Here is a 16,108-nt window from a genome sequence, read left to right on the forward strand (position 1 = left end):
ACTTGAAGAAAAAGAAGACGAAAGGTAGAAAAGCTGAAGTGGAAATTAGAATAAATCCCAAGAAGTTATTGATACAGATTTGTGTATATATTGACAATCGGATCTAGTTACAGTGAATGTGGTGGTTGTTACTAAGTTAACCACCCTGGCATGTCCAGCAGGTAGGCACTGTGTCCTGTCTTTTTTTTTTTTTTTTAGATGGAATCTCCCTCTGTCACCCAGGTTGGAGTCAGTGGCGTGATCTTGGCTCACTGCAACCTCCACCTCCTGGGTTCAAACGATTCTCCTGCCTCAGTCTCCCGAGTAGCTGGGACTATAGGTGTCTGCCACCATGCCCAGCTAATTTTTGTATTTTTTTTCTTGTTTTTTTAGTAGAGATGGGGTTTCACCATGTTGGCCAGGCTGGTCTCGGCCTCAGGTGATCCACCCGCCTCAGCCTCCCAAAGTGCTGGGATTACAGGCGTGAGCCACCACACCCAGTCTGTGTCCTGTTTTAATATAGCCTCATAGAGGAGCTACCAAATATTCTTTTAGCTTTATGTCTGGTCTTAGTAAAGGTTTTAAATGTCTAGTTTTGGTAGCCATGGATGAATAGACACCATTAGGCTAAGGAACAAACTGACTGAATGAGAATTAGGCCCATAAACCTAATAATTCCAGCATAACAGCCATGTTTGCTGTAACACCACCAGAATTAATATCTATGTGTAAAATTTATAAATGTATGGCAGATAATGTCAAGTGTAAAAGATAAGGTTAGGGCTAAACTTTTCTAATTTAATAAGAATATATATAATCCAGTTAAAATGTAACTTATGTTTCCAGGCAAATATAACAGTCTGATTTACTGTTACGTTTTTCTAGAAATAATCAGAAATACAGATAGGGCTGGGCGCGGTGGTTCACGCCTGTAATCCCAGCACTTTGGGAGGCCGAGGCAGGCAGATCACCTGAGGTCAGGAGTTCAAGACTAGCCTGGCCAAAGTGGTGATACCTCGTCTGTACTAAAAATACAAAAATTAGCTGGTCATGGTGGCGTGCACCTGTAATCCCAGCTACTAGGGAGGCCAAGGCAGGAGAATTCTTGAACCTGGGAGGTGGAGGTTGCAGTGAGCCAAGATCATACCACTGCACTCCAGCCTGAGCAACAGAGTGAAACTGTCTCAAAAAAAAATAAATAAATAAAGAGGCCGGGCATGCTGGCTCACACGTGTAATCCCAGCACTTTGGGAGACCAGAGCGGGTGGATCACGAGGTCAGGAGTTCGAGACCAGCCTGGCCAACATGGTGAAATCCTGTCTCTACTAAAAATACAAAAATTAGCTGGGCGTGGTGGCAGCCACCTGTAATCCCAGCTACTCGGGAGGCTGAGGCAGGAGAATCGTTTGAACCCAGGAGGCGGAGGTTGCAGTGAGCCAAGATCACACCACTGCACTCCAGCCTGGGCAACAGAGCAAGACTCTGTCTCAAAAAAAAAAAAAGAAAGAAAAACTAGGCCAACCATGGTGGCTCACGCCTGTAATCTCAGCACTTTGGGAGGCTGAGGCAGGTGGATCACTGGTGCCCAGGAGTTCAAGACCGGCCTGGGCAACATGGCAAAACCCCATCTCTACTTTAAAAAAAAAAAAAAAGCCAGGCATGGTGGCATGCACCTCTAGTCCCAGCTTCTTGGGAGGCTGAGGTGGGAGAATCACCTGAGCCTGACAGGTCAAGGCTGCAGTGAGCCGTGATTGTGTCACTGCACTCCAGCCTGGGTGACAGAGTGAGACCCTGTCTCACCAAACAGAAAACTAGGATATAAAACAATATAAACCAGGTAATGTCAGCCGTGTTTTATATACACGTGCAGACAAACACCCAAAGCTGGATAATAAAACGAGTTCAGCAAGGATTAGTGACTTCTGTAACACAGCAAGGAAGTGAGGGTCTGATACTTACAATTTAGTTCTCTTCGCTTGAAAGCCTGTGCCCTTTTCATCCTGACAGTGTTATTGGGATGATGGAATTGTGGGCAGCTTTTATTTTCTTTTTTCCTTTCTAAATATTCTAAATATTGTACGAGTGTGTATCAGTTTTATAATATTTTTTAAAAATTGAAATGTTACCTACAAAAACTTTCAAGGCTATATGGATTATGTGGGTTCTTTCACAACACTAATGAAAATAGAGTAAAGCTGTGGTTCAGTATCTACTTAAGATAGGGTTTTTAAAGTTTTAAGGTGTATAAGTGTATTATGACAGGTAGCTATAAAGGTGTATAAGTGTATTATTATTTAAGGTGTATAAGTGTATTATGAAGGAGGTGTATTATGACAGGTAGCTATAAAGAAATCGGTTTTTTGATAGGAGGCTGCCAAAGAAAGAATCTCACATTTCCATTCCGTGTACAGGACGTTTCCATTTCAACCTTTGGGCCCCACAGTGTGACACAGCAAGCCCCACGCCAGGGAACCAGCACAGGTTGTGGAGCGACAGAGCCTGCATTCTGAGCCTCAGGCCCACTTCCAGCTGTCCCCTTAGTCACATCACCTCACCTTTCAGAACTCTGGTTTCTTTGCATCTATAATGGAAACAGTAATAATAACAATAATTATAACACTTCAGAAATTTGTCATGGCCTTAAATGAATTAATGTGTAGGGAAATACCTTGTAAATTATCAAGTACTATGCAATTGTAAAATAATTAGTAGTGACAGTCAGCTTCATTGCCTCACTGCTATTTTCCAGAACATTCAGGTTGGCCATGTTATACGTTGAGATGAAAAGCTGTAAGAATCTAGAAAGTGTTAGAATATTCTTTGTTTTCATCCAGGATTGCAGCAGGCAGTGTTAAGCAGACAGATGCCGTCTGAAAGCTTGGACCCAGCGTTCAGTCCTCGGATGCCGTCCTCTGGGTTTGCAGCTGAAGGCAGAAGTACACTTGGAGATGCAGAGGCCTCGGATCCTCCTCCCCCTTACTCTGATTTTCACCCAAACAATCAAGAAAGTACTTTGAGCCACTCTCGCATGGAAAGGAGTGTCTTTATGCCTCGACCTCAAGCTGTGGGCTCTTCCAATTATGCTTCCACCAGTGCCGGACTGAAGTATCCTGGAAGTGGGGCTGACCTTCCTCCTCCCCAAAGAGCAGCTGGAGACAGTGGTGAGGATTCAGACGACAGTGATTATGAAAATTTGATTGACCCTACAGAGCCTTCTAATAGTGAATACTCACATTCAAAGGATTCTCGACCCATGGCACATCCCGACGAGGACCCCAGGAACACTCAGACCTCCCAGATTTAACTAAACAAAAGAAACTCTCCACCTAGCACTGTTTTTCTTCATTGCTTACTGAGAGGGTTTTTGAGAACTTAATCTGGGGGGAGAACTGCTTTCTCAGATACCTTAACTCCCGAGAAGAGAGTCCTTGTGCACAGAACTTGTGGGAGCCTCCATCCGCTGCTCTTTACCTTTGGATACAGTGTGCAAGTTTCATGACAGAATCATTAAGATAATCAAATTGTCCTAATTCTGGTGCGATTCATGGATATACTGGTAAATTTAGGCAAAGTGAAACTTATCAGCGTAGTTTCTGTTCTTTAAAATAAATTGGAAATTAGAGACTAAGCACAATTAGTCTATAAATGTTCTATAAATCAAAAACTTACCTCTTGCACTATCATGCCTTGAAATTTACTTTTTCAAAGGGAGACAAGTTTAGCAGCAGCCTTCAAAGAACTTCTTTCTATGATGAGCCAAATTCATCTTTGCCAGAAAAGAAATTTTGATAATTCCAAGAAGCCTGATTGGAACAAATCAGATATACCTTCTCTTGTCTGCATGACTTTGTGAGATAAAAGAGAGGGCTTCCAACTTTTTTCTACTAGCTTGATATGTATTATCACTTAAAATGGTTGCCTTTAAAAAAAAAATAGAGATACTAATTACCAGTAAGTAATCATCCAAATAAATACGTCATAAAATAAATTAATTATTTTTTTCCTTGATGGATTACAGTGACTACTGTGTTGCACTGGCACATTTATGGTCTCTGTTCTGGAATCTTGGAGGACACACAGCAGTGGAGAACAGGAGGAGTGAGTTTTATAATGAACAGATTCCAGACACGGTAGGTTTAGCTGAGTTCATACAGAGGAGATATAACTCATTTAGATCTTCTGACAAATCCTAGTGTTAGTTTTATCTGTGGAGGAAAGACATTTAATAATAAACTGTTTGGGAATCTTGGTGAATAAAGATTCATTTTCAAGCTGAATAACCATACTTATTTTAAGTTGCCATTTGGGGAATAACTGCAGTATGTGTAGAGACTCTCTTGGGATGCACTTATATTTTTATTTAATGACTACTTGTTTTCTAGTTTTGCCCACAATGTGTGAAACCACTAAGACATTCAGGAGCATGTTGGGCTTCTGGTTTGGAAACAGCAAGACCCACCATTTATGACAAGGACAGCCATGAGGTTAATACTTGGAGTTTAACTGCCTTTCCTTTGAACTAGTTAAAACCTGTAAGAATAAGGAAGTTGTTGGAGAGGCTTAAAATCTGGGTTCTGAAAAAGTAGTTTCAGTTTATAGGATACACATTTACTCACTGAGCTCCAGTTCCAATACTAAATTAGACAGTATCATATAGACGGAAAATGAAATGCTAGAACTGCCGTTCTTTGGATCGCCACTCTATGGGGGTCTGTCTTTTAACTACTCTCCTGGTTATGTTGGCCTTACACCACTGCCATTTGATTTAAAACGCTGCAGACCACTTTATCTGCAAATGTGTTCCAGTTGTTATCAGCTACCTACTACGCAGCTTCAGCGCCAGTGTGAATTTATTTTTTTTTAAGTGCCATTACCGTCTCCTCTGTTCAGATTTTGACATTCAGGAAAATATTTTTATTTTGATGCCATACTGAAATCTACAATGTATATCTGACAAAGCAGTTAAATGTGACAATAAAAAACTTATTTAATCATGGTACCATTGTTTTAATGTCTGTCTCAGCACCGGACAAGGCCTTGCCTCAGTGTACTCATTCTGGCAATTCATCATGGACTGAAAAGAGCTTTTTAAAGGGCATTAAAACTCATCTTCATACAAAGTTTTTGTCAGGCTGGTTTCAGGAGACATCCAGGAACACAACTTGCTAAAATGTTTCTGTGATTTTCAGGAGTTTCTGTTTCCAAAATATTTCTGTTGATTTCATGTTACCTACAGAACTAAGTATCAATTGTGTATAAAATTGAATCTTGGAAAGGTCCCCAAAAGGCATCTTCCACAGAGGAACTGATCTTGTTTAAAGTGACTCCTCAGCCTGGATTCCCTAACAGTAGAGATACTGTAGAACTTGCTGCCTGAGAGCATCTTAGGAATTGTAGGATCACTTTAGAACAAGGGTCAGCTGGCTAACAGGTGTATTCTGGATTCTGAGGGAGCCATTCCCGCTGAGTGATGTCTCTCTTCCAAAACGCAAAGGGAGAGTGTTTTCAGCAGGGCTGAGTGATGTCTCTCTTCCAAAATGCAAGGGGAGAGTGTTTTCAGCAGGGCTGAGTGATGTCTCTCTTCCAAAATGCAAGGGGAGAGTGTTTTCAGCAGGGTTTTAACGTGTGAATTACGGCCTTTTAGGATCCTACTCAACATCTCTAAGAATTTGGAGAAAAGGAGACTGGATTCTTTTTACTTACTTCAAAGTCTGGAAATGCCTGATTACATGTTGTAATTGGTTTTTCTGGAGTAAAATCAAAGCAGAAATCTCATACCCAAATATTCAGGATACATATTTTTTTAATTGCAGACACAGTGGGGCATTGACCATAACTGCTTTAACAAAAATATTTAAATTGTCTTATAAGCCTATGTTTTAAGGAGATAAAAATAATCTGGGATGATGTAAAATAAGAATACAGTGGAACTAACTAATGGTTATTAACTGTGTTCTGGGTCTGACTTGCCTTGGCTGTAGGTTTCATTTCAGTTACTGAAAGATCTTCCTTTTTTCATTAGGATCTGCTTCATCCTTTCCCACAGCAAACCTGAATTCCACCAGACAGGCAGGAAGCCTGAAGGCAAATGGATTCGTAAATGCGTTGCCAATAAATAATGGAAAATGTTTACTTTTCAACTTTATGACAAACAGATTTTGGAAAAGTTCTGGGATTTAGCTCAGCTGTCTTACTTTTATACAGCGATTTTTGTAATGTCCTAAATAAGGTGAGTCAGGACATAGAGTACCTCCAAACTGGGTTACTCTGGGGTTCTTCTGATCCCTAGAGACTGGGGGAGGACTACCTTCTAGCAATGAGGCTTTGTAACATCTGCAAGCAAATGTCCCTCTGGATGCCAGATGTGACATGTGGTCCAGAATGTAGTGCTTAACAAAAGAAAGCTCATTGCAGCATATTTCTAATAGCAAAAACCTGGAAGTGACATTAATGCTAATGTAGGGGAATGGTTAAATTTTGATACACTCCAGAAGAAATAGTGTTTGCAGCCATTAACAATATTAAGGTAGAAATAAAAAAGATGGGTGGGCGCAGTGACTCAGACCTCTAATCCCAGCACTTTGGGAGGCTGAGGCGGGCGGATCGCTTGAGCTCAGGAGTTCAAAACCAGCCTGGAAAACATGGTGAAATCCTGTCTCTATTCAAACAAAGCAAGGCCACTTGGGGTGGCTCACGCCTGTAATCCCAGCACTTTGGGTGGCCAAGGCGGATGGATCACCTGAGGTAGGGAGTTTGAGACCAGCTTGGTCAACATGGTGAAACCCCATCTCTACTAAAAATACAAAAATTAGCCAGGTGTGGTAATGCACTCCTGTAATCCCAGCTACCGGGGAGGCTGAGGCACGAGAATTGCTTGAACCCAGGAGGCAGAGGTTGCAGTGAGCTGAGATCACACCACTGCACTCCAGCCTGGTCGACGGAGTGAGACTGTCTCAAAAAAAAAAAAAAAAAAAAAAAAGATTTCTTGACATGGAAGATACCAAATGAAGAAACCCAGGTGTCCAAACAGTATGTTTGATCTGATTTTTGTGGAGGAAAAAAATTAGTATTGTTCTTGATAGAAAACAATCTGGAAGGATATTCACGTAAATGTTAACAGTGTTGTCCCAGGATATGGCAAGATAGATAATTTTTCTCTCTTTCATTTGTTTGCATTTTATAATTTTTCTGCAGTAAGTGTTTGTATAATAAAAGTCTTCAGAAATGGTGGTCACTGACTACATGAGTTATTTCATGCACACCACCTTAGAGGGGATTCTAGAAACATTCTCGATTCTCTGGGTTTCTTTACCACGCTTGAATTTTTCAGATCTGTGGCCAGTATAAGATCAACCTTGTTGATGCTCGTCTCTTCCCTGCAGTCAACCTTTATCTCATTTCCAGATAAAAATCACATTTTGTTTTGCCTTGACACTGATTTTTTTTCTAATAAATCTGGAGCCTGTTCGACTTTACTTAGTTCAGAATCCATTTCCTAAATTTCCAGGAAGCACTTAAAAAATAACTTCAGAGACTGAAGGTAATTCAAAACTGGAGCAATTATTTATATTTTTCTTAAGGCAAAAGTGTGTCTACTATAACATGGATGTTTTGAGTCTTAAGATGTCAGGCAGCTTTCCTTGATCCTGCAGATACTCTCTTTGGAAGATTTTTTTTTTTTTTTTTTGAGATGGAGTTTTGCTCCATTGCCCAGACTGGAGGGCAGTGCCGTGATCTCAGCTCACTGCAACCTCCACTTCCCAGGTTCAAGAGATTCCCCTGCCTCAGCCTCCTGAGTAGCTCGGACTACAGGTGTGTGCCACCACACCCAGCTAATTTTTGTATTTTTAGTAGAGACGGTGTTTCAATATGTTGGCCAGGCTGGTCTTGAACTCCTGACCTCAGGTGATCTGCCCGCCTCGGCCTCCCAGAGTGCCAGGATTACAGGCATGAGCCACCGCACCCGGTCTGTTTGAAAGATTCTTGTGTCATGCTTGCTGTAATGCTGGACAATGCCTTTCCTGCCAGGTGTTCCCTTAGGTTGTATTATCAGGAGATGTAGACCCTTGTTAGTCCAGTGCACATACAAACAAGCCTGGGAGGTGTTTTATTGCAAAGTAAATCTATACTTGTTTGGGACATTCGTTGTGACCAATCAGTTGTGGGCTCTGCTTGGTAGAGGTGGGGGCCATTTGGTCTCAACTGATTTGAAGCATGATTTATCTGTACTAGAATGTGTATCATCCAAAAGACCTTGTCCAGGGCCAGGCGAAGTGGCTCACTCCTGTAATCCCAGCACTTTGGGAGGCTGAGGTGGGTGGATCACCTGAGGTCAGGAGTTCAAGACCAGCCTGGCCAACATGGTGAAACCCGTCTCTACTAACAATACAAAAAATTAGCCGGGCGTGGTGGCATGCGCCTGTAATCCCAGCTACTCAGGAGGCTGAGGCAGGAGAATTGCTTGAGTCCGGGAGGTGGAGGTTGCAATGAGCTGAGATTGTGCCACTGCACTCCAGCCTGGGTGACAGAGCAAGACTCCATCTTAAAAACAAAAACAAACAAAAAAGACTTTGTCCATCGTTTCAAGGTATGTCTGTGTGAATAGAATTGGGGAGCAGTAAGTAACTGCTTTCTGGAAATACTAAGCACAGGGTAAATCCCTAGCATACACGTAAGATGGGAAGTTAGGAGATGCATTTTATACAACTTGACTCCTTAAAGAGTTCTTCCTCTTCTCAATCTGTCATGATCCTACCCGTTTTTTTGGTGGTGGTGGTGTTGTTATTGTTGTTGTTTTGAGACGGAGTCTCACTCTGTTGCTCAGGCTGGAGTGCAGTGGCGTGATCTCCGCTCACTGCAACCTCTGCTGCCCAGGGTCAAGCAATTCTCCTGCCTCAGCCTCCTGAGTAGCTGGGATTACAGGTGCCCGCCACCACGCCCGGCTAATTTTTGTATTTTTAGTAGAGACGGGGTTTCACCATGTTGGTCAGGCTAGTCTCGAACTCCTGACCTCAGGTGATCACCCGCCTTGGCCTCCCAAAGTGCTGGGATTACAGGCATGAGCCACCGCGCCCGGCCACATGGCCATTTTTTAATTTTGTATACGAAAGTTTTAAAAGACATACTAAAGTGAGATAGTAAAAGAACCACAATTTTTTCCTTCCTCACTTTCAAGGGTTATCAACTATTTGACACCCTTGTTGAATCAACCCCCTTTCTGTTAAAAAGTTATTGCTATCCTCTTTTAATTTTTAATTTATTTGTTTTGTTTTATTTTGTTTTTGAGACAGGGTTTTGCTCTATTACCCAGGCTACAGTGCAGTAGTGCCATCATAGCTCACTGCAGCCTCAAATTCCTGGGCTCAAGCAATCCTCGTGCTTCAGCCTCCTGAGGACCACAGGCATATGCCACCATGCCCAGCTAAGTTTTTTTTAAGAGATGGGGTCTCATTATGTTGCCCACGCTGGTCTTGAACTCATAGCCTCAAGTGATCCTCCCATCTCAGCCTCCCAAAGTGTTGGAATTACAGGCTTGAGCCACTGCACCTGGCCTGCTATCTTCTTTTAAAGCAAGCTTGGGCGGGGCACGGTGGCTCGTGCCTGTAATCCCAGCACTTTGGGAGGCCAAGACGGGTGGATCACTTGAGGTCAGGAGTTCGAGACCAGCCTGGCCAACATGGTGAAACCCCATATCTACTAAAAATACAAAAAAAAAAAAAAATTAGCTGGGCGTGGTGGTGGGTGCCTGTAACCCCAGCTACTGTGGAGGCTGAGGCAGGAGAATCGCTTGAACCCAGGCAGCGGAGGATGCAGTGAGCTGAGATCGCACCACTGCACTCCAGCCTGGGCAACAAGAGCAAAACTCCATCTCAAAAAAAAAATTTTTTTTTTAATAAAAAGAAAGAAACAGCGCCCTGAATTGGCCTCAACTTCGAAAAATATGGAAAAAACATGGGACCTTTGGGGAAATGATTGTGAGTTTTCTTAGGCATAATAGTGGTATGGATATGTGAGACAGTCTCTTGATTTTTTTTTTTTTTTAGACAGAGTCTCGCGACAGCCAGGCTGGAGCGCAATGGCACCATCTTGGCTCACTGCAACCTCTGACTCCCTGGTTCAAGTGGTTCTCCTGCCTCAGCCTCCTGAGTAGCTGGGATTACAGGCACGCACCGCCACACCCTGCTAATTTTTGTATTATTGGTAGAGACAGGGTTTCACTATGTTGGCCAGGATGGTCTCAACCTCCTGACCTCGCGATCCACCTGCCTCGGCCTCCCAAAGTGCTAGGATTACAGGCGTGAGCCACCGCGCCCGGCCGAGAATCTCCTGATTTTAAAGAAACACAGGCTGTGTGTTTAAGGGTGAAAACTCATGATGTCTGAAGCTCATATTCAAATGGCTCAAAAAACACACGTGTACAGAGAAGGACAATCATGGCACAGGTTAGACTGTTGAATGTAGCTCATGGGGATGTGAATGTCTGTGTCCTAGTTTTTCAACCTTTTTGTATGTTTGGAATTTTACATAATAAAAGTTGGGAAAAAGTAAAAGAAGGGCTGATAATTTCTACTCCACCATTCCATAGGCAGAGTGATAATAAAAATGTTCAGTGACTGGTATGGAATATAATTATGCTAGAAATAATAAAATTGATATGTGTTCTTTTACTCTTGAAATAAACTAAAATGTATAAAGAGGCTGGGCACAGTGGCTCACGCCTGTAATCCCAACACTTTGGGAGGCCGAGGCGGGTGGATCATTTGACAGCCGGGCCAACATGGTAAAACCCCATCTCTACTAAAAGTACAAAAATTAGCCGGGCGTGGTGGCACATGCCTGTAGTCCCAGCTGCTTGGGAGGCTGAGGCATAAGAATTGCTTGAACCCGGGAGGTGGAGGTTGGAGTGAGCCGAGATCACGCCACTGCACTCCAGCCTGGGTGACAGAGTGAGAGTCAGTCTCAAAAAATAAAATAAAATGTATAAAGACATTTCAAATATGTATATACATCTTGAATGAAAGGGTATATAGTAGAGTATAAATTATTCACCATATGATTGTAATAATCTCCAAATCAGTTTTTGATGTTTACAGATTCTTAGCACGTTGTTTAGTTAACTGTCACTAGCTAAATGGCGCCCCAGTCTGGGCCACAATTTGACATAAGAATTGCATCAAACTCTTTCAGTGGCTTTCTTGGTAAGCTTAAGTAGAGGATCATTTCTATCATCAACAATCTTGTTCACAATGCTGGATTCCCTCTTAGCTTCTGCTAGCCCCAAAGCATCCACATTTAGAATTTCTCTAGCCTTAATCATACTTAGGTTTTAACATAGCCAGTATCTCTATCATCAACTGTATTGAAAACACTTTGTTAGAATGACTGTTTCATTAATTTTTGTTTATTTAAAATCCACAGAGCTTTGCAAACGTCAGCTGGCCAAATGTCAGGATTAAGTAAATTAAAAGACCTCAAAGTTAACTATATTTGTTTATGTTTATCATAAAACAGCAAATATGTTCTCATATAGTTTGTTAGACAATTTAATAGTTTTTATGGGAATTGGCACTTTATTATTTCAAAAGGCTCTTATATTTTTTGTTTTTCTAATGCTTCCTGCCTTTTCAAGCTTTATCAGTTTTATATATCCAATCACTTCTATTATTTTGTCAACTTTAATAATTTATTCCTCATAGACTTAAACTACTGACATCTCTGTTAGAATATCATTTATTACTGGGTGCCATGGCTCATGCCTATAATCCCAGCACTTTGGGAGGCTGAGGCAGGCGAATCACTTGAGGTCAAGAGTTTGAGCCCAGCATGGTGAAACCCCATCTTTATCTAGCACTTTGCGAAGCTGAGGCATGTGGATCACCTGAGGTTGGGAGTTCGAGACTACCCTGACCAACATGGAGAAACCCCGTCTCTACTAAAAATACAAAATTACCTGGGCATGGTGATGCATGCCTGTAATCCCAGCTACTCAGGAGGCTGAGGCAGGAGAATCGCTTGAACCTGGGAGGCGGAGGTTGCAGTGAACCAAGATCACGCCATTGCACTCCAGCCTGGGCAACAAGAGTGAAACTCTGTCTCAAAACAACAAACAAACAAAAAACAAACAAAAATTAGCCTGGCATGGTGGCAGATGCCTGTATTCCCAGCTACTCGGGAGGCTGGGACAGGAGAATTGCTTGAACCTGGGAGGCAGAGGTTGCAATGAGCTGAGATCACACCACTGCACTCCAGCCTGGGCAACAGAGGAAGACTCCATCTCAAAATAAATAAATAAATAAAAGACTATCATTTACCAAAGCCACTTCTCTTTAAGTGTTTCCATTGGCCAGACATTTAACTACTTCTCTTTTATAAATTCCATTAAAGGGAATATTGAAGACTCAATTTCCAAGCTACTTTTGTAGCTCTAGCACCTCAGATTGCCCACTGAGGTCTAAATATTCTAATTTTTAATTTTTAGGTTCTCAGCTCTTTTAATATTTTCTCTCTTTATTTGATAGAGTCGTAAATATAATTTTTTATAAAAAGATATAAGGTGATTTAACTGACATATCTTTTATTACAGTATTGACAAATAATTGAATATATTCCACTTAGTATCATATGAAAACATCCAAGGCTGGGTGCGGTGGCTCACGCCTATAATCCCAGCACTTTGGGAGGCCGAGGCGGGCGGATCACCTGAGGTCATGAGTTAGAGACCAGCCTGGCCAACATGGTGAAACCCTATCTCTACTAAAAATACAAAAATTAGCCAGGCGTGGTGGCAGGTGCCTATAATCCCAGCTACTCCGGAGACTGAGGCAGGAGAATCACTTGAACCCGGGAGGCGGAGGTTGCAGTGAGCCAAGATTACCCCATTGCACTCCAGCCTGGGGGACAAGAGCGAGACTTTGTCTCAAGAAAAAAAAAAAATAAAAGAAAACATCCAGAAAATTTTCTAAACTCTAGCCAAAACTTTAGACTTTCTTTGTAACATTACACTGACACTATCTACATGATATCAATAATGTTTACTTGTAAATTCTTCTCAATGGAATCATTTCTTTTGAATAGTCAACAATAAAGCTCAGTATGTTATTTCTTTTTCTTTCTTTCTTTTTTTTTTTTTTTTTTGAGACGGAGTCTTGCTCTGTCACCCAGGCTGGAGTGCAGTGGCACGATCTCGGTTCACTGCAAGCTCCGCCTCCTGGGCTCACTCCATTCTCCTGCCTCAGCCTCCCGAGTAGCTGGGACTACAGGCACCCGCCACCACGCCCAGCTAATTTTTTGTATTTTTAGTAGAGACGGGGTTTCACCGTTTTAGCCAGGATGGTCTCGAGCTCCTGACCTCGTGATCCGCCCGCCTCGGCATCCCAAAGTGCTGGGATTACAGGCGTGAGCCACCGTGCCCGGCCTCAGTATGTTATTTCAAGTATTGTTCATAGGACAACAGAAAGCATTATATATCTTTAAAATCTTAAATTTTGTGGCTCACGCCTGTAAATTACCCGAGCGTGGTGGCGGGCACCTATAGTACCAGCTACTCTGGAGGCTGAGGTAGGAGAATGGCGTGAACCCGGAGGCAGAGCTTGCAGTGAACCGAGATCAAGCCACTGCACCCCAGCCTGGGTGACAGAGCGAGACTCTGTCTCAAAAAAAAAAAACCCTTAAATTTTAGCTAGGTATGTTGGTTAATACCTGTTATCCCAGGCCGACCTGACTAATTAAAAAAGAAAAAAATTTAGGCTGGGCGCGGTGGCTCATGCCTGTAATCCCAGCACTTTGGGAGGCTGAGGCAGGTGGATCACAAGGTCAGGAGACTGAGATCATCCTGGCTAACACGGTGAAACCCCATCTCTACTAAAAATACAAAAATTTAGCCGGGCGTGGTGGCGGGCGCCCATAGTCCCAGCTACTTGGGAGGCTGAGGCAGGAGAATGCAGTGAAGCTGGGAGGCGGAGCTTGCTGTGAGCCGAGATCTCACCACTGCACTCCAGCCTGGGTGACAGAGCGAGACTCCATCTCAAAAGAAAAATTTTTAAAAATTTTTTGTAGAAATGAGGTCTCACTATGTTGCCCAGGCTGGTCTCTAGCTCCTGGGCTCAAGCGATCTGCCCACCTCAGCCTCCCAAAGTGCTGGGATTACGGGTGTGAGCCACCGCATTCAGCCCATGCCACGGTTTTCCTCCAGTTTCACAACTGCATGGTATTGACTGAGGGGTTCCAAGCTCCTGGGTACATGGACACGTTCGTGTGCATCGATGACCTGGGCGACTCTGTGGTCCTGCCTGGCCGTGAGCAGCATGGACGCATGGCCGCCATCCTCATCCTCATTCTCCAGTTGACATTTCTAAAAATGACCTCCGGTGATGAAGTCCATGGGACCAGCAGCATTTTGAAAGTAAGGATGAGTTTCTTGGACAGTAGCCACTCATGAGGGTGACTGTCTTGGTTTGCCAGGATCCTCCTTGTTTTAGCATTGACATCTCCAGGTCCTGGAAACTCCTCTAGATGGTTGGTCACCTGACCTCTGTGTAAACTGAATCCAAGGATCCAAATCAAACGGTATTAAGGGAATGGAGGTTTTGTAGGACGCCGTCCACCCTGCTATAATAGCTTGTTTTTCCCCCGGGAGATATTGGCAAAGCCTTGTAGCATCCTGGGCCATCCAGGCCAGTACAACTCTATGTTCAATGTAATCACTTACAGGCTTTACAGATGAGAAGAACTGAACACTCCTGGATGAACAGCGGCTGTGGCTTAAAGAAGAACCACAGGGGAGAAATCCACTGGGAGGGTGTGGCAGGAGGCGAGGAAACCAGAGCTGGCCTCCTCAAAATGCCTTAAGCCAGTGTGTCCTCCAAGTAATGGGGGCCATCCCTCCTGCCACGGGGTGTTCTATAAGAGCAGACTTCCCATCCTCTTTCCTTTCAGAGCGGAGGGACTATCTTTGCTCCCCACCACTTCCCCAGGCCATCAGCTTTGGTCCAGCTGGAAGGATTGATTCCCTGTCCATTCAGCCCTGGCTTCTCTCCTGAGCCCCCTTTCCCCAAGCACACCTCTGTCCCGGGGAAACACCAAGATTCTCTGTACACACTCACTCGCTGTCCAGTGGTGATGGAGACCCGCATTCTGGTGTGGTGACCTCAGGAGATTCCTGGCCCCCCATCCCAGGCCTGGGAAGTAGCTTACAACAGTGGGCTTTGGAGTCAGACTCACCTGGGGCTTGAATTTCAGCCCTGCCATTTCCATAACTGTGTGCCCTGGGCAAGTTACTCAACCTTTCTGAGGCTCATCTATAGGTACAGTAAATATGGATGGATGGTAATACCTTTTTTGTAGGATATGGAAGGATTATGTGAGTTAGAGTGTAGAAGCTTTAAAACAAGCCTGGAGGACAATAAACTCTGGTGAGTTGTGGCTACTGTTGTCTTGAACTAAGTCTTCCTCCAAGAGGCATTGTTTTATAGACCAGAGGTCCACTGGTGTTGTAAGCTGAGGACTGCTGTGCTCAGATCTTCTTTTCAGGTGGGGCCCCACGAAGGAGGCTGGGGATCATTGTGGGAAACACGGGGGGATCAGGCCACCTCTCCCTCATTGTATCTGTTGATTAGATTGGGCTTTGGGCAAACTTTGCTCAGAAAAATTTTATTTTATTTTTTTGCGACGGAGTTGCGCTCTTTCACCCAGGCTGGAGTGAAGTGGCGTGATGTTGGCTCACTGCAACCTCTGCCCCCTGGGTTCAAGTGATTCTCCTGCCTCAGCCTCCTGAGTAGCTGGGACTACAGGCACCTGCCACCACACCCGGCTAATTTTTGTATTTTTAGTAGAGACGGGGTTTCACCATGTTGGCCAGACTGGTCTCGAACTCCTGACCTCAGGTGATGCACCCGCCTCGGCCTCCCAAACTGCTAGGACTACAGGCATGAGCCACTGCGCCCAGCCCAGAAAAATTTTAAAACGTCATGTAACCACATGGCCGGGTGTGGTGGCTCATGCCTGTAATCCCAGCACTTTGGGAGGCCGAGGTGGGCAGAACACTTGTGGTCAGGAGTTTGAGACTAACCTGGCCAACATGGTGAAACCCCATCTCTACCAAAAATATAAAAGATTAGCTGGGCGTGGTGGC

General features: G+C 43.7%; 1 protein-coding gene across 1 annotated transcript in view; it reads left to right on the forward strand.

The window, feature by feature from the left end:
- ABRAXAS2 (abraxas 2, BRISC complex subunit) overlaps positions 1–4,975 on the forward strand; it is a 29,434-nt gene extending 24,459 nt beyond the window's left edge. Inside the window, exon 9 of the mRNA XM_004050249.5 lies at positions 2,814–4,975. Coding sequence (XP_004050297.4) covers positions 2,814–3,283 — 470 coding nt within the window. The 3' untranslated portion in view covers positions 3,284–4,975. The remainder of the gene's footprint in view (positions 1–2,813) is intronic.
- The last annotated feature ends 11,133 nt before the right edge of the window (positions 4,976–16,108 follow it).

Source organism: Gorilla gorilla, chromosome 8, assembly GCF_029281585.2.
Source record: "Gorilla gorilla gorilla isolate KB3781 chromosome 8, NHGRI_mGorGor1-v2.1_pri, whole genome shotgun sequence".
In the NCBI taxonomy this organism is placed as follows: Eukaryota; Metazoa; Chordata; class Mammalia; order Primates; family Hominidae; genus Gorilla; species Gorilla gorilla.